At 45.7% G+C, this 26820-nt stretch overlaps 1 protein-coding gene and 1 long non-coding RNA gene across 2 annotated transcripts; one reads left to right on the top strand and one right to left on the bottom strand.

Annotated features, from left to right (window-relative positions):
* Positions 1–11041: 11041 nt before the first annotated feature.
* On the bottom strand, positions 11042–26008 carry LOC116966493. The gene is made up of 3 exons (XR_004410038.1): positions 25966–26008; positions 11544–11545; positions 11042–11052 (listed from the first exon to the last, which is right to left on the bottom strand). It is a non-coding gene; the product is annotated as an uncharacterized LOC116966493 (long non-coding RNA).
* Positions 20841–22061, top strand: LOC116966492 (neurogenin-3-like). The gene has a single exon (XM_033012785.1). It carries the CDS (start codon positions 20890–20892, stop codon positions 21547–21549), a length of 660 nt encoding a protein of 219 aa, XP_032868676.1. The 5' UTR covers positions 20841–20889; the 3' UTR covers positions 21550–22061.
* Positions 26009–26820: the final 812 nt, after the last annotated feature.

Genomic DNA, 26820 nt, shown 5'->3' with positions numbered 1-26820 from the left:
TGAACCTATCACAGGTGACAATTCACAGTCATGTATATTTCGATGTCTGTTGCAAATAATTCCTTCTTATTGTAATTGTTGTCTCAGAGGGAAAACGCCACTGGAGTTACCGTTTCAAATCCATTGTTTCCCGCTGAGTTACTTCAACACGTGTATTAAATTAGACTGATAATCTTGCAGGCCTTCGGCTAATGGTCTTGTGCACCCACGTGTTCCTGATTGTATCAATCTATCTTGGCACTCAAGAAAATGATTCATAAACCAGTTATATCATACACCTCACTCCAGCCCACACAGATATTTTACTGCTTAAAGTGCAATGAGAAGTGTAAGCACTGTTATATTCTTAGAATTGAAGTATATTTGTCTTCTACACATCTTTTATTAAATATCAGCAGCTGGATATTTAAATTTCTTGAAAGATTTGTATAAAGCTCACCTGATTCATGAAGAACAACATGTGACTGAACCACAAAAATAAAATGTTTTGCAATACTAACAAGGTCCACAGGGTGGCGCCTGTGGATCACTCTTCCAGATGTTGGCAAAACCATCCCAGCATCCGATCCTCACCGAACCAGACAGACACGAAATGCTGGAGTTACTCAGCGAGACAGGCAGCATCTCTGGAGAGAAGGAATGGGTAACATTTTGGGTCGAGGCCCTTCTTCAGACTGAATGGGTGACGTTTCAGGTCTCCCATTACTTCTCTCCAGAGAAGCTGCCTGTCCCGCTGAGTTACTCCAGCATGTTGTGTCTATCTTCGGTTCAAACCAGCATCTGCAGTTCCTTCCTACACCCTCCTCACTGAACCCTATTCCTTCTCCTTGTTTAGCAATCAACGCCCATTGTTTGGTGTCAAGGGATCATGTTGATACACACATAGCTTTCTATTACACGAGAATTTGTTTTTGAAGTTATTTTTACATGATGAAAGCATGATATGAAATCTATCGAGAGATATTTTGTTCCTATCGATATAAAACAGACATGATGAGTAAGTGGGCCTTCCAGTCTTGCATCTATACATGTAAGAACACAGTTATTCTCAACAGGGATTTGAGTGCCATGACGCTGCTCATTTGTTGCATTGTTTAACATTGAGCTTGACAAGATCTCCCCTGAAAGGTGCTCCAATTTCCTCCAAATGACGTGTGGGTTTGTAGAAAAAAAATTCCTCTGTAAATTTGCCCCTAATGTGTAGCGTGTGGATGAGAAAGTTGGATAACATAGAACTAATGGGGTGATAGAAACAAAGAAACATAGAAAATAGGTGCAGGAGTAGGCCATTCGGCCCTTCGAGCCTGCACCGCCATTCAAAATGATCATGGCTGATCATCCAACTCAGTATCCTGTACCTGCCTTCTCTCCATACCCCCTGATACCTTTAGCCACAAGGGCCACATCTAACTCCCTCTTAAATATAGCCAATGAACTGGCCTCAACTAACTTCTGTGGCAGAGAAATCCAGAGATTCACCACTCTCTGGTCGACACAAATTTAATGGGCCAGATTTGATACCATTCACCGGGACCTAATTCATACTGATGTCAGGGGTTATGGGGAGAAGACAGGTGAATGGGGTTAGGAGGAAGAGATAGATCAGCCATGATTGAATGGTGTAGATCTAATGGGCCGAATGGCCTAATTCCGCTCCTGTCACTTATGACCTTTTCACCCGCCGCATCTAAACGCAATGTGTAGGAAGGAACTGCAGATGCTGGTTTATACTGAAGATAGATACAAAGTGCTGGAGTAACTCTGCATTCAAATGCAATGCCGTACCAAATGTGTTGAGCAACCACTCAGTTAAGATATCTCAAAGTGAACTGGGATGTAAAGAACATAGATGATAACTAACAAAAAGAGAAATGATGGATTATATTGGAACAGCCAGTCAAACTGAATCTGTGGGTGAAAAACAACTCATGAAAAACCCATTAGCTGAAAAATGTACAAAGAATAAAAATTAAGAGGATTATCTCCAGTTCTGTCATCCATGACACTGCCATTTCCCAATATGTTTGAAGGAACAATTGGGTGGCACATTGGCACAGCTGGTCGAGCTGCCTCACCACACTAGAGATCCGGTTTAACCAGGGTTAAATTACACGTGAGACATTGCCCACACACGGGCTATGGTCTGTGTAGGAAATGTATGCTAATGGTCCCTTTGACTGATGTTTTTGAGATATTTAGGGGAACTAAGAGGAAAGATAGAGAGAAACTGTTCTGGCTACTCTAGACTAGGCACCAATATCCAAAAATTAGAGGTAGCCTTATCAGGAGTCGTTCGGAAAAACACTTTTTCATAAAATGAGCAGTGGAAAAAAAGACACAAAGTGCTGGAGTGACTCAGAGGGCCAGGCAGCATCTCTGGAGAACATGGACAGGCAATTGGAGAACATGGACAGGCAATATTTCAGGTAATATTCCTGAGACATGCAATATTTCAGGTATATTCCTGAGGGGGTGGGGGGGGGGGGGGGGGGGGGGACAGAAAACTGAATGAGAGGAGGGGCAAGACAAAGCCTGGCCAGAGTTAGGTTGATACAGGAAGGATTGGGTTTTGATAAGCAGATGATGGATTAAGGCCAGCATTGAAAAGACAAAAAGTGTGAGATAAGAATATAAAGATAGAGGAGGCATGAAATGTAAAGACAAAGCAATGAATGTAGGTGGGTGGAATGCAGGAAGCATATAGGGAGAAATTGATGCACATCCATGAGGCAGGGGCAAGGTAAAATGGGGGAGGGGAGGTCCAGAGGGTTTATTTGAAGGTTAGTTTTTTCTAAAATTGGAGAATTCAATATTGATATCACTATCATGATATAAGCTACTGGTAACAACTTCTCTTTTGAGAAGCAAGGAGAGGGTAGAATTACATTTCATGTTTTTCTTCATTCCTTACAATGCAATGTACGACAGTGATCACAACTTCTACTGAAGTGTGGATGGCCGTTGGCTCGCTAGAAGCTCATCCGCCCCTTGACAGGTCTTGTTTTTGGTCCTGCTGGGGGTCCAGAGCCCACTCCTCACCTGGCAAACCAGGTGGGGGAGACGGTTTAGTCGCCGACTATCCAACCATGGAGGAGGTAGCACGGGATTACATGGTACCCGTGGTGGGGGGGGGAACTCCCCCCGACCTGACCTTGTAAGCTACCCAAGCCAAATATGAGGTACTTTTCATCCAGTTTGACTGGAAATGTCCAAATGTCGGTGAACGATGTGTTGGAGGTGGATGTGTTGAACTGTCTCCTGGCTGATGGACACTTGGTAGTTGGAAATCCTACCTGAACATATTTGTCAAGATTCAAAATAGAAACTTTGCTCCAAGATAACAAAGTAAATTCTGCACACAAACTATTCCTGGGAAGCAAGACATTGACAAACAGGAACCCAGAGGAAGCGACTACATCACTGGGTCTTTAATGTGACCTCTTTCAAAGTTGCAAATATTCAGACATTTCTGCTCCAGAGAGTGGGAGAGTGTACTTTGTCACTTGTCAATAAGAGGCAATGGGCGACCTACAAATTACCCAAAGCCCACAGAATGGTGGATCCATGATCATTGATTAATCGAGAGATGAGATGGAAACATTGCCATTTCTACATCTAAGGGTGTCCCAACACACTTCACACCAAATTACTAGCTTGCAGATGTAGGCAGCATTGTAATGGAGAGTTGGGTCATTAAATGATGGACGGCACAACAATTGTTATGTTCAAACAGCTCTCAATCTTCAGAATAGTGATGGAGAGTGTTGACAACGAAGGGAATGTACTTTCCATTCATATCCACCTGATGCTTAGTTAGATTTTGTTGGTTGTATTCAGCCTCAGGTTCTCGGCATAGTGATAGTACAAATAATGGTGGGTGAGAATGACTGCACTTTGACATCTAGACTGCACTTGACCAAGTGTATCAAGAGGCCCTGTAACACTGAGGTTAATGGTAAAAGTTGACATCCTACCTCAGAGAAAGGTCATTGGTCATGGTTATGAAAGGGGAACCACCCTCAGGGCAGTGTTCTCCATACCAGCTGCATCTTCCATAATCTTCCTCCCATCGTAAGGTCAGATGTGGGAATGTTCACTGATGATTGTACAATGTTCAGCTTCACTTGCAAACATGAAGCAGTCAATGCCTATATACAGTAAGACCTGGACAACATTCAAAAGAGGACTGGTGTTGCAAGAAGTATTGAAGCCACACAGATCCAAGCCAATTATTGACTCCAAAAGGAGAATCTAACCACCTTCTGTTGATGTTCAATAGCATTTCCATTGATAAATCTTTTAACATCACCATCCTTTTGATTCGATGTTCTGGGCCAACTGTATACCTTCCACAATAGCTGTTTGGGTATCCTGTGGAAAATGTTTGACTCTTGACTCCCCAACGCCTTTTCATCATCTTCAAAGCACAGGCCCAGGATTATTATGAAATACTTTCAATTTGTCTGGATTAGTGCAAATCCATCAAATCAAGGACAAGTTTTTTGTTTGTCTTTTGTTTTGTTTTGATTCTTTTCTTATGGATTGAATGTGTTGTGATGTGTTAACCTGGTTTACCAGAGGGACTACAGATGGAAATTAGCCTATAGCTATAATATTGCGTATTGCATGCAAATGTTTATAAATATACACTGTCCTTAATAAAAACATCTAAAAAAAAAGGGGTAGAAATTAGATAGGGTGTGAAAACTTCTAAAATGCAGTAAAGCTGCAATTAATTGCCATATACTTGACAACAGTTCCATGTCTTATCAGTATTGTGGAGGGAAACAAAAGATACACTTGCACATCTCTGATCCCATCAGTTAACATATGAAGGGCGTTTGACGACACTGGGCCTAATGTCACTGGAGTTTAGAAGAATGAGGGGGGACCTCATAGAAATGTACAGAATAGTGAAAGGTTTGGGTAGAGTGGATGTGGAGAGGACATTACCATTAGTGGGAGAGTCTAGAACTAGAGGTCATAGCTTCAGAATTAAAGGACGTTCTTTTAGGAAGTAGATGAGGAGGAATTTCTTTAGTCAGAGGGTGGTGAATCTGTGGAATTCTTTGCCACAGAAGGCTGTGGAGGCCAAGTTAGTGGATATATTTAAGGCAGTGATAGATAGATTCTTGATTAGTATGGGTGTCAGAGATTATGGGGAGAAGGCAGGAGAATGGGGTTCAGAGGGTGAGATAGATCAGCCATGATTGAATGGCGGAGTAGACTTGATGTGCCGGATGGCCTAATTCTACTCCTTTCAAATTTGATCTTATGATCTACCAAAGAATTAAGCTCTGGACTCCCCCAAGTGTCTCCCATTTTCTGTCCTCATTCAGGATGTACTGAATTTTTAATCCTTTCCCTTGGAGACAGTCTTGGCTCACTTGTTCGAATAACTCTATACATAAGTTGCTGTCAAATCTTCTGCTTCTATGAAGGGACAGTTTAGTAATCTGAAAGTTGGATGTCATTGTTTGAAAATTAATTGAGATAGAGGCTGACTGCGAACTTCATATTTTAAGAAGCTGCACAAAAATACTTGAACAATGCTGGGATTTTGAGTGAGGAGGACAGGGGGACACATTCCTTCCTTTTCCCTTCCCCTCACCAATTGTGTTAAAGACTGATGGTAAATCTCTGCATTGGTATTCACAGGCAATGTATTGAGTATTCTATGGGACAGCAATAAATTTAGTGGCAGTGGCCGGCTGCATTCACTTTGCAGAGTCTCATAAATAGAACTCCAGGGACATTGTGAGCGATTTGAGCGACTGTGCGCTTCAGTATTCAGACATGTTAATAACAGAATCGTAGGTTTGGGATGTTTTACACTTACCCGACAGATCTGCTCTATCTCATCTCACAAGGTCTGTCAGGGTTTTTCTCTCTCTTCCCATTTTTCATGTTTTATCTCTTTATTTTGGAATTCAGCACTTCTTTCTTTGCTCACTTTATAAATCACTTGGGCTTCCACAGACTCAAGCCACCATGTTAGAGGCTGTGGAACCAATTGCTTAGCAACCTGACCCTGACCTAGTGTGAAACGGTGGGGAATACTGGAGGAGCCAGAGGTGGCAGTTACATTTAGCCCAGTGAAAGATGTTCATCGTCTGTGAGGAATTTATTGATAGAAATCAGCCTTGCCTGGGCTTTTTAATTAGACATTCTGCAGACGCTGGACAAAGTCTTTCAAAGGAGAAAATTATTCTGAATGAGACGAGACAAATAAAACAATTAGCTACCACTTCATTTTATTAAAAGCTCCTGCTGTGGGCTTGCATTTTGTTCTTCAAGTTTGTCCCCATTGCATCTGCCCACTGTTTCTGCCAGCTGTCCTTGTATACCACCAAACAGAAGTAACTCAGCAGGTCAAGCAGCATCTCTGGAGGACATGGATAGGCCACGTTTCAGGTCTGGTCTGAAGATGAGTCCCAAACCGAAACATTGCCTATCCATCCTCCAGAGATGCTGCCTGGTCCATTGAATTACTCCAGCACCACACAGGATTTCAGCATCTGTGGTTTCTTGTGTCCATGTCCTTGCATTTCACAATTCTCAACTGAACAATACACAAAACAATACAATACAATTTATTTATTGTCATTTGAACCTCAAATGAAGTTCAAACGAAATTTGGTTTCTGCAGTCATACAACAAGAAAAGCGGCAAGACACACAACCAACACAATTTACACAAACATCCATCACAGTGAATTTCCTCCTCACTGTGATGGAAGGCAAAGTCTTGTCTCTCCCCTGTGTTGCATTCTTCTCCTGATGTTAAAGCCCCTGGCGGGTGATTGCAAGTTCCGCGGCCGTTAAAGCCGCGCCGGGCAATGTAAGGGTCATTTCCAACCCCGCAACTCGGGCAGGAGAAGTTGCCGTTGCAGGAGCTCCAAAAAGCGGTCTCCCACCAGGGACCCGCGAGCTCCCGATGTCACCGTCCATGAACCTTATGCCTTAAATCTAAGATTGGTAGACTTTTGTTACATGAAACTGTTAAGCAATAAGGAAAATGGATGCAGGTTCAAAAGAAAAAAACATGAAGTGCTAGAGTAACTTAGTGGGACAGGTAGAATTTCTGGAGGACGTGGACAGGTGATGTTTTCTGACGAAGTGTCCTGACTCAAAATGTTGCCTATCCATGTCCTCCAGAGATGTTGCCTGATCCCATGTGTTATTCAAGCACTTTGCATTTTTTTTTAAGGAATGAGGAAGGTAGATTCAGGGAAAAGATTGTCCGTGATGTCATTGACCAGGCTCAAGGATTGTAGTAGGGCCTTCTGTATCCATGTTGCTTTGATCTTGAGAAACATGAGCTGTTGGTCAAAGCTTTCTATTATAACTGGATAGTCTCTTAAACACCGGGGCAATCCTTTGTGTTAGTGCCAATCCTTTTGGGTCGATGTTGGTCACTATTGATCAGATCAGGTCACTACCGATCAGTGCGAATCACTAGTCACTGGTTACTGGTCACCACTGGACAATGCTTGTCATCACTAACCAATGTCAATCACTATTGATTAGTGCGCTCAATTTAGGTCAATGCTGGTCACTAATCACCAGCACTGGTCATTGATACTCTCATTTATTAGTAATACTTTAATTTTTAATTTTCGGACCATTTTAATATTGTTCTTAAATAAATGTTAATGACTTTTGAATGTAAAATTTAGAAATATTCAAAACTTTGAAGGATTTGACAGCCAGCTAAACGGTGGTTGTGACAAAGGTGGAGGAGGGGGGGGGGGTTGAAGTCAGGTTTTTCAAGCTCTTACAGTAGTTTAGTGTATGGGACTGGAAATGCTGGTTCCTCATGAAAACATGCTGGCATTTGCATTGCAGAAGGCGCTGCCACAGAGCTGGGTCTTCCTAGGATGGGTGGAGGTGCCTATCTCATGAAGCTGTCAATGGGGCAACTGTACAATGTCTGTGCAGTTACTTTTTCATCACCATTGACTGCAGATTCTGAGCCAGTAATTATGTTTTTCTCTCTTCAGAGATGTGGCATCTTTCATTTCACGTAAGGAGATGTTAAGACAGATGGTCAAAAGCTTGTTTAACGTGATAGGTTTGGAGAAGGAATTCTAAAGCTGAGGCTTTGACATTAATTAAGACCAAGTGCGATCTAGAGGCCGGAATTCGAGGAGATGAAAATCAAAGAAGCAGATGTTGGAAATCTGAAATAAAAACTGAAAATATTGCAGGCACTCAGCAGGTCAGGCAACGTTTGTGGAAAGAGAAACAGATCAACATTTCAGATCTGGGACCCTTTATCAGAACTACCAGATGCTGCTTGATCTGTTGAATAGTTCCAGGTGAAGTGGAGTGGCACAGAGACCCAGGAGCTGAGACACAGCTCCTTCAACCGGATTTTATTAACAGACCCTTCCATTCTTACTCTCTCAACTGAAAGGCTACTTCCAAAAAGCATTATGTGTAAAAATATTTTTGTCTTTATTATTTTTCCTTTCATTCTTGTCCTATAGGACGATTCTGTTCCAGTTTGGAAATAAAAAAGGAATTTTGGGATGCTGTAGATTTATGGGACAGATCCAGTGCAAGAATTTATTGTCTAAGGCAGTGCTTTGGGATCCAGGATGCTTTGATTCCCACCTCGGGTTTTTATGGCCATCAGGGTTGAGGGAACCTCGAACTCTTACGCAGATGGGACAGTAAATGGCCTGTGGGACAGGCAATTAGTTTGTGTGTTGCCCTGCTGCATATGCAGGGCTTCTGGAAGCTGCTGATTTACAGATTTGAGGTCCTCAGGACCAAGTAAGAGTACGGAGACTTGTAAAATCTTTCCGAAGTATATTAGAAGCAAGAAGATAGTTAACGAAGTAAATGGTCCTCTTAAGGATCAAGTTGTTAATCTATGCATGGAGCCAGAGGATATGAGTGATGTCTTAAATTAATAGTTCAGCAGGGGAAATGATGCGAAGGCTGGAGAAGTGGGGGTGGAGGTACACTACGATTCTGGAGCATGTCTTTATCCGGAAGGAGGAAGTGCTTGAAATATTGAAGTACATTAGGGTGATTTAATCCCCACGGTTGAATGTGATCTATTCAAGGATGCAAAGGGAAGCAAATAATAATAATAATAATGGATGGGATTTATATAGCGCCTTTCTAATACTCAAGGCGCTTTACATCGCATTATTCATTCACTCCTCAGTCACACTCGGTGGTGGTAAGCTAATTCTGTAGCCACAGCTGCCCTGGGGCAGACTGACGGAAGCGTGGCTGCCATTCTGCGCCTACGGCCCCTCCGACCACCACCAATCACTCACACACATTCACACACAGGCAAAGGTGGGTGAAGTGTCTTGCCCAAGGACACAACGACAGTATGCACTCCAAGCGGGATTCGAACCGGCTACCTTCCGGTCGCCAGCCGAACACTTAACCCATTGTGCCATCTGTCGTCCCTGTGAGGAGGAGATTGCTGCAGCTCTGATAGAGGTTTTTGCCTCTTTGTAGGCGTGGATGAGGCACTGAAAGTTTGGAGGAAGCTGATGTTGTCCCCTTACTCAAAAAGAACAGCGGGAATAACTCTGGAAACGGCAGAGCTTTATATTTGGGGAAAAGATTCTGAGAGACAGGATTCATGTTTCTTGGGAATGGCAGAGACTCATTAGCAGGGGTCAGCACTGTTTTGCAAATCTGATGGAGTCTTTTAAGGAGGTAACCAAGGTGATTGGTAAAGGCATGGCAATAGATGTTGTCTATATGAACTTAACAATGCTTTTGACAAGGTCTGAGATGGTAGGCTAGTTCATGAAGAATGGGGCACTATGGATCTGAGGGGCAGTGGCAGACTGGCCAGGGTGTCAGTTTGCCCGATGGCAAGTGGGCCCCTGATGAAGTGGGCTCCCGTTGTCTCCTGGCAACCAATATTTTTAGACCCAGTCCGCCACTGCTGAGGGGTGTTTGTGAATGGATCTGAAATCTAGGTCTAGGTGATAGGAATCTGAGGGTAATGGATGATGTGTGTTTTACTATAATCTGTAACATGTACCATAGGGATTAGTGCAGGGATCTTTGTAATACATAGAAATGGCTTGCAAGAGAATGTAAGTAATTTTTTTTGTGTGTAGGAAGGAACTGCAGGTGCTGGTTTACACCGAATATACACATAAAATGCTGGAGTAACTCAGCGGGACATGCAGCATCTCTTGGAGAGATGGAATGTGTAATGTTTTGTGTAGAGACCCTTCTTCAGACTTCTTCAGTAATTTGTTTTGTATGTTTGTGAATGACAGAAGCATTGGTGGAGTATTAGTTAGCAACAACGTTTCTCTAAGGATACAATTGGATGTAGATCAGCAGGAGAAGATGACATTTAATTGAGACATCTGTGAGGCAATGCATTTTAGGATTTTATTTCTGTTGAGATATATAGTGTAAATGGCAGGGACCTTGGGAGCATTGATGTACAGAGAGACTTTGGAGTGAAGTCCATACCTCCCCGGAAATAGCAGCACAGGTGGATAGGGTGGTGAAAAAGACGTTTGGTATGCTTGCCTTCATACGCCAAGGCATTGATATTAGAGTTGAGATGTCATGTTGCCAAAACCATAACCTAGACTTCACTTGGAGTATTGTGTACTTCTGCTCACCACACAATATTAAGGATGTTGTAGCATTAGAGAGTGTGCAGAAGAGGTTCACCAAGCTGAGCCTCTGAAGGGGATCTGTAGTTATCAGGAGAGATGAGACAGGCTGAGTTTGATCTCATTGGAACATAAGTTTACAAATTAGGGACATGGTTAGGGTAGATAATCAGAATCTTTCTCCCAGGGCAGGAGAGAGGACATTTAAAAATGATTCAAATAGATTATAATTAAATAAGGACAAGAGGAATAATATAAACCTAAACAAATTAAGTTCTAAACATTGATAAATACCAATAAAGAATTAAAAGATAGTGTATATAATGAATTGAAACGGTTTCTTATATTTCGAAGTTAACACTATAGTGAGCAAGATTCTTATACTGGCCTGTCCTTGTGTAAAATTGAGGGGTGGATACTAATCCAAAGTGCAACTGGGTGCAACTTGCAGCTGATAGTTCCACATGGAACGATCTAAAGAAAGGGTCACTAAATTTGTACTCGAACTATGAGATTCGTATCTAACTAGGTGGATGAATCAGGGCAGGGTTCTTTTCTCTAGAAATGAGAAGCCTAATGGCGATGTTTAAGATGATAAAATGATTTGCTGGGCAGAGATAGAGATGGCAATTCCATGTGGGTGAAACCTGAACTGAAACCCACATAATTAGTATCATCACAAATAATAAAAACAAAATGTTGGAAGCACTCATCAGGCAGCATCTGTGGAAAGAAAATAATAGTTAATGTTTCAAATCAGAAACCATTAATCTGATGTTAACTCTTGTTTCATATTCCATAGATGCTGCCTGACTTGCTGAGTGTTTCCAGAACGTTGTTTTTTTATTTCAGATTTCCAGCATCTGGAGTATGTGTGATTTTCTCCATCAGTAAAGGGCCTGTCCCACTGACGCGACCTTTCAACGACTACTGTCTTCGACCTTCAAGCTCGAGGGCCATCGCCTGGAAAACCTCGAGCTGGATCGACCGTCAGCGATGGAACCGCGAGCTGGATCGACCGACCACACACACACACACACACACACACACACATACTCTCACACACACACACATACACGCACAAACACATACACACACCCATATACACACACACACACGCATATATATACACACACACACAACACACACACACAACACACACACACACACAAACACATCGCAAATGCGGGGGCCAGGGAAAGCGGGGGAGCGCTGTCTGAAATTCACACCCGCGATTCACACCTGCACAGTGTACGGTAAGTCCTTTAGAGAGTGTGGGGGGGGTGGGGGGGGGGAGAAAGGGGGGAGAAGGAGTGGAGACACTTTTAAGAAGCCAGACAACTTATAACAAAGATTAGCGGGCATTTTACCTACCGGTCGGTTTTCCTTGGTCCTGAAAACTCCAATGAGCCAATAAAAATGCCCGGTCAGCGAAGGAGATTGCCTACGGCTGCCCTCGACTGCCTGTAACTACATAGCGACCCCACTCCACTGAACTACGAGTTCAAAAGAACCATGCCGACCAATTTTTTCTCGCGGAAAATGTTTCAACATGCTGAAAATTTTTCCACGACCTAGCTGAGCCCGCGGGTAGCGAGAACTTCCCTCAAGCGTGAAGGACAGTTCCAGTGACCTCATAGGACCACGTGTCGACCATGCTGCGAGTTTGAGTCGAGGGCAAACTCTTCTAAACTCGCAGATTAGATCGCCGCAGTGGGACAGCCCCTTAATAAACTCAACCAGGGGTTCAAGATGTGTCGGAACAAACTGCAGATGCTGGTTTAAAATGAAGGTAGACACAAAATGCTGGAGTAACTCAGCAGGATAGGCAGCATCTCTGGAGAGACGGGATGGGTGACATTTCGGGTCGAGACCCTTCTTCAGACTGATCTTCGGGTCGAGACCCTTCTTCAGACCCATTCCTTCTCTCCAGAGATGCTGCCTGTCTACCAGGGGTTCAAGATGAACCCTTTTGCCCGGAGAATGGGGAAATTCAAGTAAATGGTTATTTAGGTTTAAGTTTAGGTTTACGTTGATCATTGTTGCATGTATCGATGTAGTGTGAAACATATGGAGATGTATTTAAAGAGTAGCTAGTTACGGACCCTACATTTTTCTGAATTTGTCATCAACTGTACATGATCTTTATTGACGTCCGTGTAGCCATTGACTTGTGAAGAATCTTTTTCATATCCATTATTATTCTGCTACTGCTTTATTCTGATTCTGAAGCCATAATCATAACCAGCAACTTCACTACAGCTGAGTCTAAAGCAGACTGGGATCAAGGAAGGTTATATTTTTTGCACTAATTCTCACTTCTCAATGAAGGAAAGGAGGTATTCGAACCCAGCCCTCAATCCCAGAACTCAGCAGCAGTAACCTGTGCCCCCCATGTATATACTTTGGAATGGACAACCACAAAATGAACATATTTAGTGACCTCACGGCATTTCTCTAAGTGCCCTTCTAAATGCTCTGACTTGGCTGATGAACCAACATCAGACTCCCCTCCCTGACCGAGAACCGAGGCATCAAGGCAGTAATCACCCTGAACAAGGTTCAGTGGGTAGGTCACAGCCTTTGTGTGCCTGATATAAGTCTATTAAAAAAAACTCACAACACCAAGCTCTGTCACAACAAAATGTTTCTAGCAGATCAGAGAAACCACTTCAACAATGTTCTTAAAATTTACTTGAAAATGTGCGATGTCCTCACTCACTCACTCACGCACGGGAATCCATGACTTCCCAAATTTGGAGAAGGAACCATTGCAGAGACACGGATCACCTTGAGTCTCGGTTATGGAGGCATGTAGATTGCACCTGCCATGTGAAAACCATTGGCAACCTGGCTGAGTCACTGTGGTACACTTTGTCGATTGTTCACATTTGCCAACGTGTGCCAGTGGAGGAGGTAATGAATATTTCGATGATGAATGGTGGGTGGGCTGTAAATCAAGTGAGCGCTTTGCCCTGAAAGGTGTCAGACTTTTTGAGAGTTGTTGGAGCTGCATATAACCAGGCAAGTGAAGAGTATTCCATTACACTCCTAACCTGTGCTCACTAAAAAAGTGAAATATTTCCATTGGTAAAGGAGAGGTGAAATTAATATTAATCAGTCTTAAAATCTGGAAGAAGTCAAGCCTTAATATGTGATATTTTACCAACATATCCAATCAGTAATTCGGAAGAAACTTTACTCAAAGTGTGGTGAAAATGTGAAATTGACTCCCATTGAGAATCCTTGGGATACGTTGACTTATTTAATGTGGAATAATACAAAAAGGAGAAAGGAGAAAGTTCGGAGACATAGATCAGCCACGATTGAATGGCGGAGTCTAATTTGATGGGCCGAATGGCCGAATTCTGCTTCTACAACTTATGAACTAAGGATTTAATAGAGAGTTAGATAGAGCTCTAGGGGCTAGAGGAATCAAGGGATATGGGGAGAAGGCAGGCACGGATATTGCTTGGGGACGATCAGCCATGATCGCAATGAATGGCGGTGCTGGCTCGAAGGGCCAAATGGCCTCCTCCTGCACCTATTTTCTATGTTTCTATGTTTCTATGAATATGTTTACTTGGCAGAGGTCGCCAATTAGGTCGTGAAAGTGGGACAGGGGCTTAAGCGGGAAGGCTCAAGTGGGCATAAAAATATTGTCATTTGGCTGAATGGCCTGTTTCTGACCAACACTTACCTTGTAGGATTTGGAGCTTGTTATTTTCTTTTCCTTTCACACCCCTACAATAAAGAGTGGAGGAAATGGCAATGGCTGTCCAAAGGAAAGGGTAGAGTTTGAGTTAGGCAGCGGTTGTGTGCATTATTTGTGCTGAGGTTAGGTTAGGGGTTGGATTCGGCAGTCATTAGGTGCAGTGCTGTAGCTATCCTAAGATTGGGTTAGGGTTAGGCAAAATGTGTAGGAAGGGGCTACAGATGCTGGTTTACACCAAAGATAGACACAAAATGCTGGACTAACTCAGCAGGCCAGGCAGCATCTATGGAGAAAGGGTTTAGGTGACCTTTCGTGTGGAGACCTTTCTTCATACTGGAGAACGTCTGAAGAAGGGTCTCGACGCAAAATGTCGGCTGCTCCTTTTCTCCAGAGATGCTGCCTGACCAGCTGAGTCACGCCAGCATTTTCGGTCTATCTTTGGGTTAAAGTTTGGGTTAGTGGTTGGGTGCTGCTGCCCCTGTGGTTGGATCCTACCGCACTGACCCGCGATCTCATCCTTGCAAGGGCAAATGTAGGCTCCGCTGCTTTGTATGTGGAGAAGGGAGCACCAGCAGTGTGGGATTTATGACTTTGTTCGCTTCCTGAGCAGGTTTCAAAGTGAAGAGTTTTATTGAGCAGCACCTGTACATCTTCTGAAATCTCCAACCGACCCTCTGTGCTTCTGCAGAGTGGCGGAGGAACTCGGGGCGGAGAAACTCGCAGACTCTGGAAATCACCCCATCTCCCAGGAACCACGGAGATTAACTAGTTAAACACCATTTTCCTCGTCTCGGGCAGGAAATTCGGCTCTCGTTTTTTTAATAACCATTTTGATAAAGTTTCCAGTCTATATTTTTCTCCTTTCTCCTTGCGAATTAATCCACTAACCACATCTGCTCTTTCTTTCTCCTTCCACTGCACAAGTGGATTGCGCTCTCCTTGTTCCCATCCACATTCATGTTCTTCAGATGAAACTTTTCCTTATTTATTTTGCTAATTATTTTAAATCCAGTGTCTCGGGGCAGGCGGTATTTGTTAACCCTTCATTCCACAAATCACCCACAGATGCTGTAGGCGAATATCACACCTTGCACCGCAAAAGTTGTAGGATAAACCTCCAAGATATCTTAGTTGGTGCGTGACAGTTTACATATAGGACGAGGGACTGGGGGCGAACTGCGGATAATAACAATACAGCTATATTTTTCACCAGATAGTACATCCTTCAACGCAGCACACCAAAGTAATTATATCGACAGACACAACATGCTGGAGTAACTCAGCGGGACAGGCAGCATCTCTGGATGGAAGGAATGGGTAACAATTCAGGTCGAGACCCTTCCTCCCGCTGAGTTACTCCAGCATTTTGTGTCTATCTTCGGTGTAAACCAGCATCTGCAGTTCCTTCCTACACAAAGTAATGCTGTATCCGTCCCCGTGCTGTTTCAGAGCGCGTTATTACCTTCTAACACCAAAACCCGCGACAAGTGCAGATGCAACTATTGTGGGTAGCAGTCTCACCTGATCCAATATTTTTGACCACATCTCAATTTAAATGTAACGCTTCAACACGTTGCAACTAACCAACACTTGTGTATTAAGATTGAATGTATAACCCACCCAGCTAATTTTTGAATCGAAGGCCAATGCACTTAAAACATAGGCCGGAGTTATCAAAAACTTGCAGGCACATGTGTATGTGTGTGTGCGCGTTCGTGTGAGTGTGTGGAGTGTGTGAGGTGTGTGGGTGTTGTGTAGTGGGTGGGGTGTGTGTGTGTGAGGGGGTGAGCGTGTGTGAGTATGTGTGTGTGAGTTGTGGTAGGGGGGAGTGGGGTGTGTGTTGTGCGCCGTGTGTGGGTGTGTGTGTGCTGTGTGTGAGTGTGTGTGTGCGCCGTGTGAGTGTGTGTGGGGTGTGGGTGTGTGTGTGCTGTGTGTGGGTGTGTGTGTGGGTGTGAGTATGTGTGTGGGTGTGTGTGTGTGTGTGGAGGTGTGTGTGTGTGTGTGTGGGTGTGTGGTGTGTGTGTGAGTGTGTGTGTGTGTGTGTGAGTGTGGTGTGTGGAGTGTGTGTGTGTGTGGGTGTGTGTGTGTGCCGTGTGTGTGGGTGTGTGTGTGTGTGTGTGTGAGTGTGGGGGTTCGTGCGAGTGTGTGCGTGTGAGTGTGTGCCTGTGCCCCCAGTTCGAGGGAGGGGAACGGGTGGAGGGAGGGGGTAGGGTGGGATTGGATGGGGTGGGAGAAGATCCATTAAATGATGGATGGCAGATTGCAGCTGCCTTAACTAGCAGTCAGAGAGGGTTCTTAACTCTGCGCGGTGGAAGGGACATTGGTAGGCGGTGGGCCAGTGGTTCTTTGCACCAGAATTTAAAGTTTGAGAATCCCTTACGATTCACAGGTTACACCCGGTTTAGGTGGCGACTGTGAAATACCGAAACAAACATTATGGGCTATTTTTGAACATCAACTCTGCGGCACTTTGAGAGGGGACCGGGAACAGTTTGTGCGTTAAAGTTTGTTCCGATGACAACTCATCTTTGTTAGGCTTCCCGCTGTCTCTCAACTTAAACAGAGAATTCTCCTGTGTTTGCCAACGTTTGCATTCATTCCTGCAAGATAGACGCTGGAGGTTGGAGTAATCAGGTCAGGCACAATCTCTGCATAGAAGGAATGAAGAAGGGTCTCGACCCGAAAGGGTCACCCATTCCTTCTATCCAGAGATGCTGCCTGTCCCACTGAGTTGCTCCACATTTTAGTGCCATTGGGTTTAAACCAGCATTTGTATTTCCTCCCTACACAAATCCAGCAAGACCCCGGGCCATCCACTCCATTCTCTGTTTAAATGTTGAGCTCTCAATTGTAATTCGCCTTGCCAAATAAAAGCGCAACTGTGTGTATACAAATTGTGGGACATTTTCCATTTCGCCATTGCTCTAATTATTAATGTAACATAGTTCAAATAGCAAGAACACTTTAATGGGCAACATGAACATGACAACTGGTGTGTTGGTTGAGTCTATAATGGTGGGAGTCACGGATTATATATTGTGTATAACTTTTAAAGTTGGCAAAACTGAAATAAAAGTTTCATGGCGAGTCTGTGGAGCAGGCGAGGAGGGGGTTAGACTGCATGAGCCCCAGCATCCCAAACACTGCTTAAGACGGGGGTCTTATTGTGGAGATTTGACCAGCGCGACAGGAGAACCCGGTCAAGATATATCGACGTGGCATTGTCACTATCGTCCAATTTACACATCTCATTCAAAAATGTTTGTTTGCTTTGGCCGCGTGTCTCGTTGCTTCTCTGTTGGAGACAAAAAAGGCCACAGAAAAGACGCATATGCGGATCCTGTGCTGCCATATGGGCCCAATTGTGTCTAAAGAGTGATATTTTTGTGTCATTTTGTGTGTTTTGCAACAACGTGCATCTGTTTGAGGCGCGACAATAAAGGGCATGAAATACGGCGCCGTCCGCCGGATAAAGCAGACGCCGGGTCTAAGGGCGCGATTCCAGACTCAGGTATTATATTATCTAAAGGTGAGATGACCAGCTGCTCCGTGTGCAGACCATTCAAAAACTCGCTTCACATATGTCGCTGCAAATCACTGTATCTTCCTAACAGTGGACTCTTCTCCTTGGAGCCAAGGGTGTGCGTGAGACGGGACATCCATGGGACAGGTGCCGCGTCGACCATTCACCTTTATTTGTCTTTCAGCCCCACAATCTGTACAAAGGCAGGGTTTTTTTTCCTTGTCTTAAAAAGATGCAAGGATCGACCCTTTTTCCCACGTTAAACAAAAAAGTTACTTTTGTTTTATTTAGCTCCTCGGCGCTATGCCCTTGACCATCACAAGGCAGCTGTTGGGCCGTTCTACCTATCCATAAGTCACAATAGCGCATCCGATTTTAACACACAGGCATCTCACAAAAGCCTTTTCATTGCTCACTGAGGTTGTTGGGGAAGGGGATGTTAATGTTATTTAAAATAAAACACTCGGAGCTATAAACTGTGATGTTTGTTCTCGCTGGGCCGATTCGCAAAGTTGGTCCAATTGCCATCAAATTGGCAAAATAAATAGAGAATGGAGAAATTATCTGCAAGCCATATGGTTTCAATAAAAAAAGACAAATAATGTAGAGATAGGAGTTGCAGTTTGCCTGTTATAAAAAAGCATTAAATAATCCAAAGTAAACTGAATATTGCCGGCTCTGAATAGGCTATTAAATACCAGGTCTGTTTGTGGGTTTTCCAAAACAGGTGTACGCTGAAATTCATTGCTCCCCCCCTGATTTTATCAGGACCGTCTGTAATATCGTGCTTGTTATGCCGAGAGAGTAAACAGCGGGCAGCAGTTGCTGTGAGAATGGGTAGATTATCAGAAACACGTTGGTCTGGAGGTGATTTAACAATAAACTTGCCTTGTACTGAGAGCAGGTGATACCTGCTCCCTGCACTGTGACTAATGCACCCTACAATGCGGCACTTTACAATCTCTAGCAACTATTTATTGAAGGAAATCTATTTATTATTATTTTAGCAAACACTGGTACCAGGTGGGGCTTTCTTTTCTTCTTCAGCTTTTGTTTGAAGGGCGTTTGAAGTGGGCAATCTGAGTTTGGAAGCACGCTTTGCAGATTTTTTTTTGCTGTTAGTGCAGTGTGTGAAAAATAAAACTATGGGGCACTGCTATTCAGTAAATCAAGCAGGGAGCGAGAGGGGGGGGGGGGGGGGGTCACCTTTAGATGAACAATTAAAGGGAAATCTGAGCTATTTAACATTTGTGAGGAACCAGCTTTTAATTGCTGACCCATCAGAACGTGTGTGCTGCGCTCCCGCGAAGGTCTATTCGTTTTAACACTGCGCCCTCGGTGACGCACGGCGCTGATGGGGTTGGCTCGGGGACTAGGGCCCTCACTAGGTCGCTGGGACTAGCAGACTGTTCTGAATAGGCTCTATACACCCGTAAAAGGGCCGTTTCTGTTTCTAATACCGACCAACCATTCCCGGCTTTACGAGAGGCCACTGGTTTGCAAGGTGGTTTCAAACACTGCACACACTCCCGGTTGTATGAGCGGGAGAATCCCTTCTCCCTGGGTAACGCCTCTCTCCGTCTCATCTCCAGCTCAACTCTTCCCAGCGGGGAAAGCGAGTGTTTAAAAAATGCCCCGTTCAAGAAAACAAAACATATCTCGAGCAAACCTAAAACATGGCCATTAATGACCCATTGTGGGCGCGTAATGACGGTAGTTTGCGCATTTGCTGGTGTCCTCTCTGACACCTTATTGCACGGAGCACGTTTAAGACAAGATAGAAAATAAACAGTTCTCTGACTTCGATTCTGACTGCGTTACACGAGGCAAACTTTCTTCAGCAGAAGAATGGATCTCCGCCCGGCTTAACACAACCTGTCCGAACACCTAGATTCCCCCGTATCGGAATCTGTAATTGAAAAGACATTGTGAATTTATAGAAAGTTTGCAAACAAACACTGGCACTTGTTGCATTTAGGATGTTTAAGAATACTTTGGGGGTTTTTAAGCATTGAGATTTTAATTCCTGTAATTGGGTGGAGTTTATCTCTGTATTATGCAGACTCGTTGCAAGCGAGTTGTTGCTGGCTGCTGTTGCTGAAGGATTTGGCGCATCAGAGTGTTGTGGTGCTGAATTAGTCTGACCCCGGCCCCGGGGAGTACAGAGAATGTCAGAGGCGGCCGTGCCGGCTCGCGTGGTCTCTTGCCCTGCGCCTGGCGCCTCGTTAATTCGGGACACGTTCCCGGCGCACGTTGCCCGCCTCCTTCCCCCCAGGGGACCCAGCGAGCAGCGCACACGCTCAATTACAATCTATTGAAGGTGCCTTTCACTCAATGCGCGCAGCATCTCTAAGCAAGCCCTCCTCTCCACCCCCCCTCCCCCCTCCCCCCATTCCCAGGAGACTCTTTGCATTCCCATCCTCTACCCTCACCTTCCCCGCCCTCTCCCCCCTCCCCCTCCCCCTCCATCCACCCGTTCCCCGGGGGCCAGCATTGTCCCACACGCTATATAAATGCAAGGACTGGAGTCGTGTGCCAGACCTCACGAGAGCGCACTTCACAGCCAGGCTGAGTCGGAGGCCCCCGGGGCGAGGACAAGACGCGTGCCACCGCCCGGGATACCCTCCGCTGCAGAGAGCATCACCTCCCCCCCTCTCTCTCTCGCTCACACTCTCCCTCTCCAACCACTACCCAGGTGGGTTCGCATTTACAAACTTTGCATCCTTCGCCCCGTCACTTCTAGCGGCTGTAAGCTGGGGGTCATCGCAGCCTGCACTGAGATCTAACGTTGCAAGCGATGCTCCCTCCCATGGAGGTGAATTTCACAAATTGCCTTTAGGGAATGGGACATTTCTACTGTCCGTGCGCTCTTACGCGGCTAAACCAATTCACAACACAAAGTGCTGGAGCAACTCAGACTTCATCCAGCACTTTGTGCTTTGGTCAAGATTCCAGCATCTGCAGTTTCTGGTGTGCCCGTGATAGTAATGTCATCCTCTCTCTCTTTCTCTCTCTCTCTCTCCCTCTCACAGGATGCCCACGAAAACCGACTGCTCGCCTGTGCCCTTCACCAGCGACCAGGGACAATATTCTCCCCTCTCCGGGGACGACAGCAGCTCGTTCGATTCCATCAGCACCGTCCTGTCTCCGGAAGGCGCCCCGACCCTTCGCCTGGGCTCGGGAGACGACGCTGGCAGCCTGCGCGCTCGGAAGTCCGGGCAGGGCGCCCCGGAGAGCAGAAAGAAGAAAGCGAGGAGCCGCTCTAGGGTGAAAAACGAAGCCACGGCGACTAAGCAGCGGAAGAACCGGCGCACGAAAGCGAATGACCGGGAGCGCAACCGCATGCACAATCTGAACGACGCGCTGGACGCGCTGCGGGGAGTCCTGCCCACCTTCCCGGACGATGCCAAGTTGACCAAAATCGAAACGCTCCGTTTCGCTCACAATTACATCTGGGCGCTGACCGAGGCGCTGCGGATGGCGGAGCAAGGGCGCCCGACCTACGTGGCCAGCGGCCGGGGACACTCCTTCGAGCTCGCCAGCTCCCCGCCATCGCCATCCTCCTCCGACTGGGACTGCTCGCATTCCGCCGAGTCCCTCAGCCCCCAGAGCTCCGCCGACGAGATGTTCCTGTCGGCGCAACAGGAGCGAACCCACGGCCTGCACAGCCCGCCTTACGCCGGCTTCATTTGACTCTTGCGTTGTGTAGAAAACACCGCTGCCCTCTCCCACCTTCCCTGCGCGGCGCTGGTGGAGGCGCGGAAACCACACTTGCCTTATTCGCCCCTGGAGTAGTTAGTTAGCATCTTGGACACTGCACCCCCCCCCCCTCCCCCTCCCTCCTTCCCCCCGAACTCGGCTGCAGACTGAGCGACGTGGAGGATGCTACAGAGATGTCCCATCGCAACTAAATCAGAGAAAGATCAAGAAAACTCTCCCGACTGTGACTGTAAGGTGGGTCGCCCGCCCACAGGCAACAAGGAACGGCGCTTACTTCCCCGATATCCCTGCAATTTTTATAATTCCAAATGATAAATTATATCGCTGACGCGTGCATTTTTTATATATTTATTGATGCAGAATTAATTGAAAATATATATTGTATATAAAAAGAGATTTTTCTGTCGCATTGAATCATTGTACGAACGTGTTCTGATGTTGGCAATATGTTTTTTTTTCTACATTGTAATAAAATGTTGACTTTATTCCGCACGGTTTGAGGTCCCCTCGCTGCTGGAGAATTTGTTCCCGAAGCAGAACACATTCCACAAACTCTCCTGCCTATTGCACACTGAAGCGCATCGTTCGCGTGCTAGCGAGCGGCGTTGATCCGTTAGCTAAGAGTCACACACACACACACAACTGCCTCCGATTGCCGTGATAATGTGGAAAGCGTACATGTTGTGCTGTGCGGTTGGCCGGAAAGTGCAAATCTTGTTAGATTCGGGGAGGATGTGCAGGAAGGAACTGCAGATGCTGCTTATACACCGATGATAGACACAAAATGCTGGAGTAACTCAGCGGGACAGGCGGCATCTCTGGAGAGAAGGAATGGGTCGAGACCCTTCTTCAGATTGAGAGTCAGGCTAACGAGATCCGGGAGGGTACAAAGAGCATGTAAGGCGTGAAAAAGATCAGATCAAAGCAGACGCTGCTCTAAGAAATGTGCAATGGTTTGCGAGTCCGGGTTCAAACGTGGTCGAGAAGCAGAAGAAATCAAAGAGGGGGAACAGCGAGAGAGGGTGTTGGTTTATGGGGCCAGTTGAACGAAACGAAAAGAAACAGCAGAACATTGTGGGTGTATTTAGTAGGTAAGGAACGTCTACGGGTGGAAAACAAGTCTCACGGCTCAATGGGTTCCCATCAGTAAAAATTATATCACCCTTCCCCGTGAAACACGAGTGCTTCGCTAAATATATGCAACCAGCCAGATGTGTCCCCCAGCCCACGGACTTCTAGCGCCTGTCCAAACGTTGCTCTCGGAGAATGCGCCCTGTCCTGGCTGGGAATTGATTTAGTGTCAGTTGCGGGTGGTATTGTGAGCTGACCTGAGTCATACAAGTTAACAACATGGGTTGTTGGAGGCCCCCCGCACACCCACCCCCACATACCACCACAACCACGGGCGTTTGCCTAATTCGCCCGCCGCTCTTGTGCAGAGGGGCAGGAGGCTGCAGTAAAACAAAGATGAGTGCAACTGGAGGAACTCTACAGGCCGGCCAGCATTGATGAAGGGGAACATTTCACCAGCTGATGCTGCCCGCCCGGCCCGTTGAAATCCTTCATCCGTTCTCACTTTGTTTCGCTACTCCTTTACAGAGAATGCGATGGCATTTAAGACAATTCGACAGGGTAGCTGACTTGCCTCGAATCCACATCCCGACTCAGTCATGATACTTCCCAATAAGTCCATTTAAACCCACCAATGACTCGATTTCCGTGCTTCTCCAAATATTTGATTTTTTATCTGTGAACATTTGAACCCAGAGAAAGGGCCATTGTTCTCCAAACTCGCTGCCTGTGCAGATCGCCCTGTTTTTGTCACAATCACGCTGTTGGCATTCGGTGATGCGGGTCCCTTCGTGAAACCCCCCATAAGAATGACACGCCCTAAAAGGGGGATGTATCCCCTCAAATCTCTCTCTCTCTCTCTCTCTCTGCATAACAAAGACGGCTCGAAACCATTAATGATGTTCACTCCATTCAAACCTCTGCGTGTGTGGACGGATAGGGTCGGGCTACCAAAAAACAGTTAACTTACTAATGTGCGGCCCTTCGCACGCGATGATGCTCGGAAGGAAGCCCGTTTAAAGGATGAAGCACCTCAGTGATTTATGCTGGATTTTGTTAGAAGTGTGAGATAGATAGATAGATAGATAGATAGATAGATAGATAGATAGATAGATAGATAGATAGATAGATAGATAGATAGATAGATAGATAGATAGATAGATAGATAGATAGATAGATAGATAGATAGATAGATAGATAGATAGATAGATAGATAGATAGATAGATAGATAGATAGATAGATAGATAGATAGAGAGATAGATAGAGAGAGAGAGAGAGAGAGAGAGAGAGAGAGAGAGAGAGAGAGAGAGAGAGAGGGGGAGAGAGAGGGGGGGAGAGAGGGGGGGAGAGAGAGAGGGAGAGGGAGAGGAGAGGGAGAGGAGAGGAGAGGAGAGGAGAGGGAGAGGGGAGAGGGAGAGGGAGGGAGGAGGGAGGAGGGAGGAGGGAGGGAGGGAGGGAGGGAGGGAGGGAGGGAGGGAGGGAGGGAGGGAGGGAGGGAGGGAGGGAGGGAGGGAGGGAGGGAGGGAGGGAGGGAGGGAGGGAGGGAGGGAGGGAGGGAGGGAGGGAGGGAGGGTAGTGCCCGTATAGTTCCTCACAACCCCCCTCACAATCAGGGAATATTTCACACGGGGAACTCCGCATTTCTATTCTTGTGAGTTGCATTTTTAGTGATACCAATCCCTAAAGAGCCCGAGTAGGGACTGGGTTGTCGGGGACAAGCGTTTGGGTTTATCAGACAGCTGATCCTCGTCTGCCTGAAGAAGAGTCCCGGCCCGAAGGTCACCTATCCATGTTCTCCAGAGATGCTGCCTGACCCCCTGAGTTACTCCAGTATTTTGCGCCTTTCCAACAGCAGATCTAAGTCTAGCCCGGCCAAAAGCTCCTGAGGCTGCGCGCTCTGATTGTCCATGTTCGAAGGCGGGCGAACTCCCCACTAACTCTTACTCTCTTGTTGGGAATTTTAAACAAAGAACCCGAACTGGCTTTCAGACGGCTCCCCCTGACCTCTGTACATGCAGTGTGCGGGCAAACTCCCGCTACTGCCCGAACATCAACCAGAAACTGTTCGTCCACCTGCACCAAGACTGGAACTATTACAACCTTTCACAGACATTTGGACAGGTACATAGATAGGTTAGGGTTAGAAGGAATGGGCCGAGCGCAGACAGGTGAACTAGAGTAGATGGGGCATGTTGGTCGGCATGGGCAAGTTGGGCCAAAGGGCCTGTACAACTTCCACGCTGTATAACTGACTGTATTTCAAGCAATATAATGCGTTTGGAAATAATTCTGGGGTGACGACATCATCTCTCCTGCTCTTGTACTTGAAGTTGGCGAGACCCCAATTTCAGCAATTTCCTCCGTAATCTCCTTGTTTCCGCGTGGTCGAGGCTATTTTTTCATCATGATTAAAACCGGCCTCGACTAAAAATAGGTTGCCGTTTTAAAAATCGATAATTTTTTTGTCGCAGGTTTAGTCGATGCCGGTTTTCTCCATAGTCGAGGAAAGTTTTCAACATATACGTGGGAGGTGGTAGGAGGTTGCAAGTCACCTCGACCTTGATTTTTTTTGGGTGGCGGACAAGGTCACCAGAGGTTGCTGTTTAGGTCCCCTAAGTGGGACAGGGGCTTTAATATGCGGGGATCACTGGTCAGTGGAGACTGGGTGGGCCGAAAGGCCTGTTTCCGCGCTGTATCTACTGGGTGGGCCGAAAGGCCTGTTTCCGCGCTGTATCTAAACTAAACATTTTGGGTATACCCACACACCTCATGGCCAGCAGCAGTTCTTGACATGGAACAGTACAACACAAGAAAAGGCCTTTCATCCACAATGTATGTGCCAAACACGATGCCAAAACCATCTCTTATATACCTCCATATCCATGTGCCTATCCAAAAGCCTATTAAATGTCACTATCATATCTGCCTCAACCACCAACCCCGGCACACCAGGCACACCGCCATCTGTTTAAAAATCCCTGCCCCCACATCTATTTTAAACTTTGCTCTCTCATCTTAAAGCTATGCCTGCTTGTATTTAATGTTTTTCATCCTGGGAAAAAGGTTCTGGATGTCTATCCCATCCATGCCTCTCATAAAAAATTTTTTTTTTTATCAGGTCTCCCTGCAACCTTTGGTGTTCCAGAGAAAACAATCCAAGTCTGACCAACCTCTCTCTGTAGCTAATGCCCTCTAATCTGGGCATAACTCTGTTAAACCTCCTCTGCACTTTTTCCAAAGCCGCCACATCATCCCTGTAGAGGGTCAACCAGAACTGAATGCAATACTCAAATGTGGCCTAATGAGTGTCCTATAACGCTGCATCATGACTCCCTGACTCCTATACTCAATGCCCCAACCCATGAAAGTGAACATACCGCATGCCTTCTTTGCTACTCTCCTCAGTTGTGTTGCCACTTTGAAGAAGTTATGAACTTGAACTCCTAGATCCCTCTGTACATCAATACTGTTAAGAGTAATATCATTAATAGTATATTTCCCCCTTATATTTGACCTCCCAAAGGGCATCAACCCACACTTGCTCAGATTAAACTCCACTTGCTATTTCACCGCCCATTTCTGTAGCTGATATATATCCATATCCCGCTGTATATCTTGGCAGCATTCATTACAATCCACGACCCCAGCAATCTTGGTGCGTGTGTGTGTGAGTGTGTGTGTGTGTGTGTGCGTTTGTGTCTGTGTGGGTGGGGATGTAGGGTGCAGAAATGACTGCTGTCCAGCTGTCATTTTAATTTGGTTCACATTCTTCAATGTTTTCTCATCATTGCCCATTAACTGTTCTTCTTATGTCCTGTTCATAAAATGGGAATATATTTCAATATATTTGAAAGCTTAATCGCATTTAATGAGGATAAGGGGTTTCTATTGATGCATTTAGTGTGTGGTTGAGGCAAAGTGTTAGGAGGTTAAATTAGTGGTGGGTGGGACGAATTGCAGGGGTTCAGCTGTGTTCATTTTAGAGGTTGGGGTTAATTTTTTTCTAATGCCTCTGAAACATTTTCCATTAGGCCCATGACTGTTTAAAAGTACTGTGAGTGAGGATGTTGCCAGGACTAGAGGGTCTGAGCTATATGGAGAGATTGAGTTGCCTGGGACTCTATTCCTTGGAGTGTAGGTGGATGAGAGGTGATTTTATTGAGGTGTATAAA

The sequence above is a fragment of the Amblyraja radiata genome, chromosome 37, assembly GCF_010909765.2.
Source record: "Amblyraja radiata isolate CabotCenter1 chromosome 37, sAmbRad1.1.pri, whole genome shotgun sequence".
NCBI classification, from domain to species: Eukaryota; Metazoa; Chordata; class Chondrichthyes; order Rajiformes; family Rajidae; genus Amblyraja; species Amblyraja radiata.
This window is presented reverse-complemented; position numbering and strand designations above follow the sequence as displayed.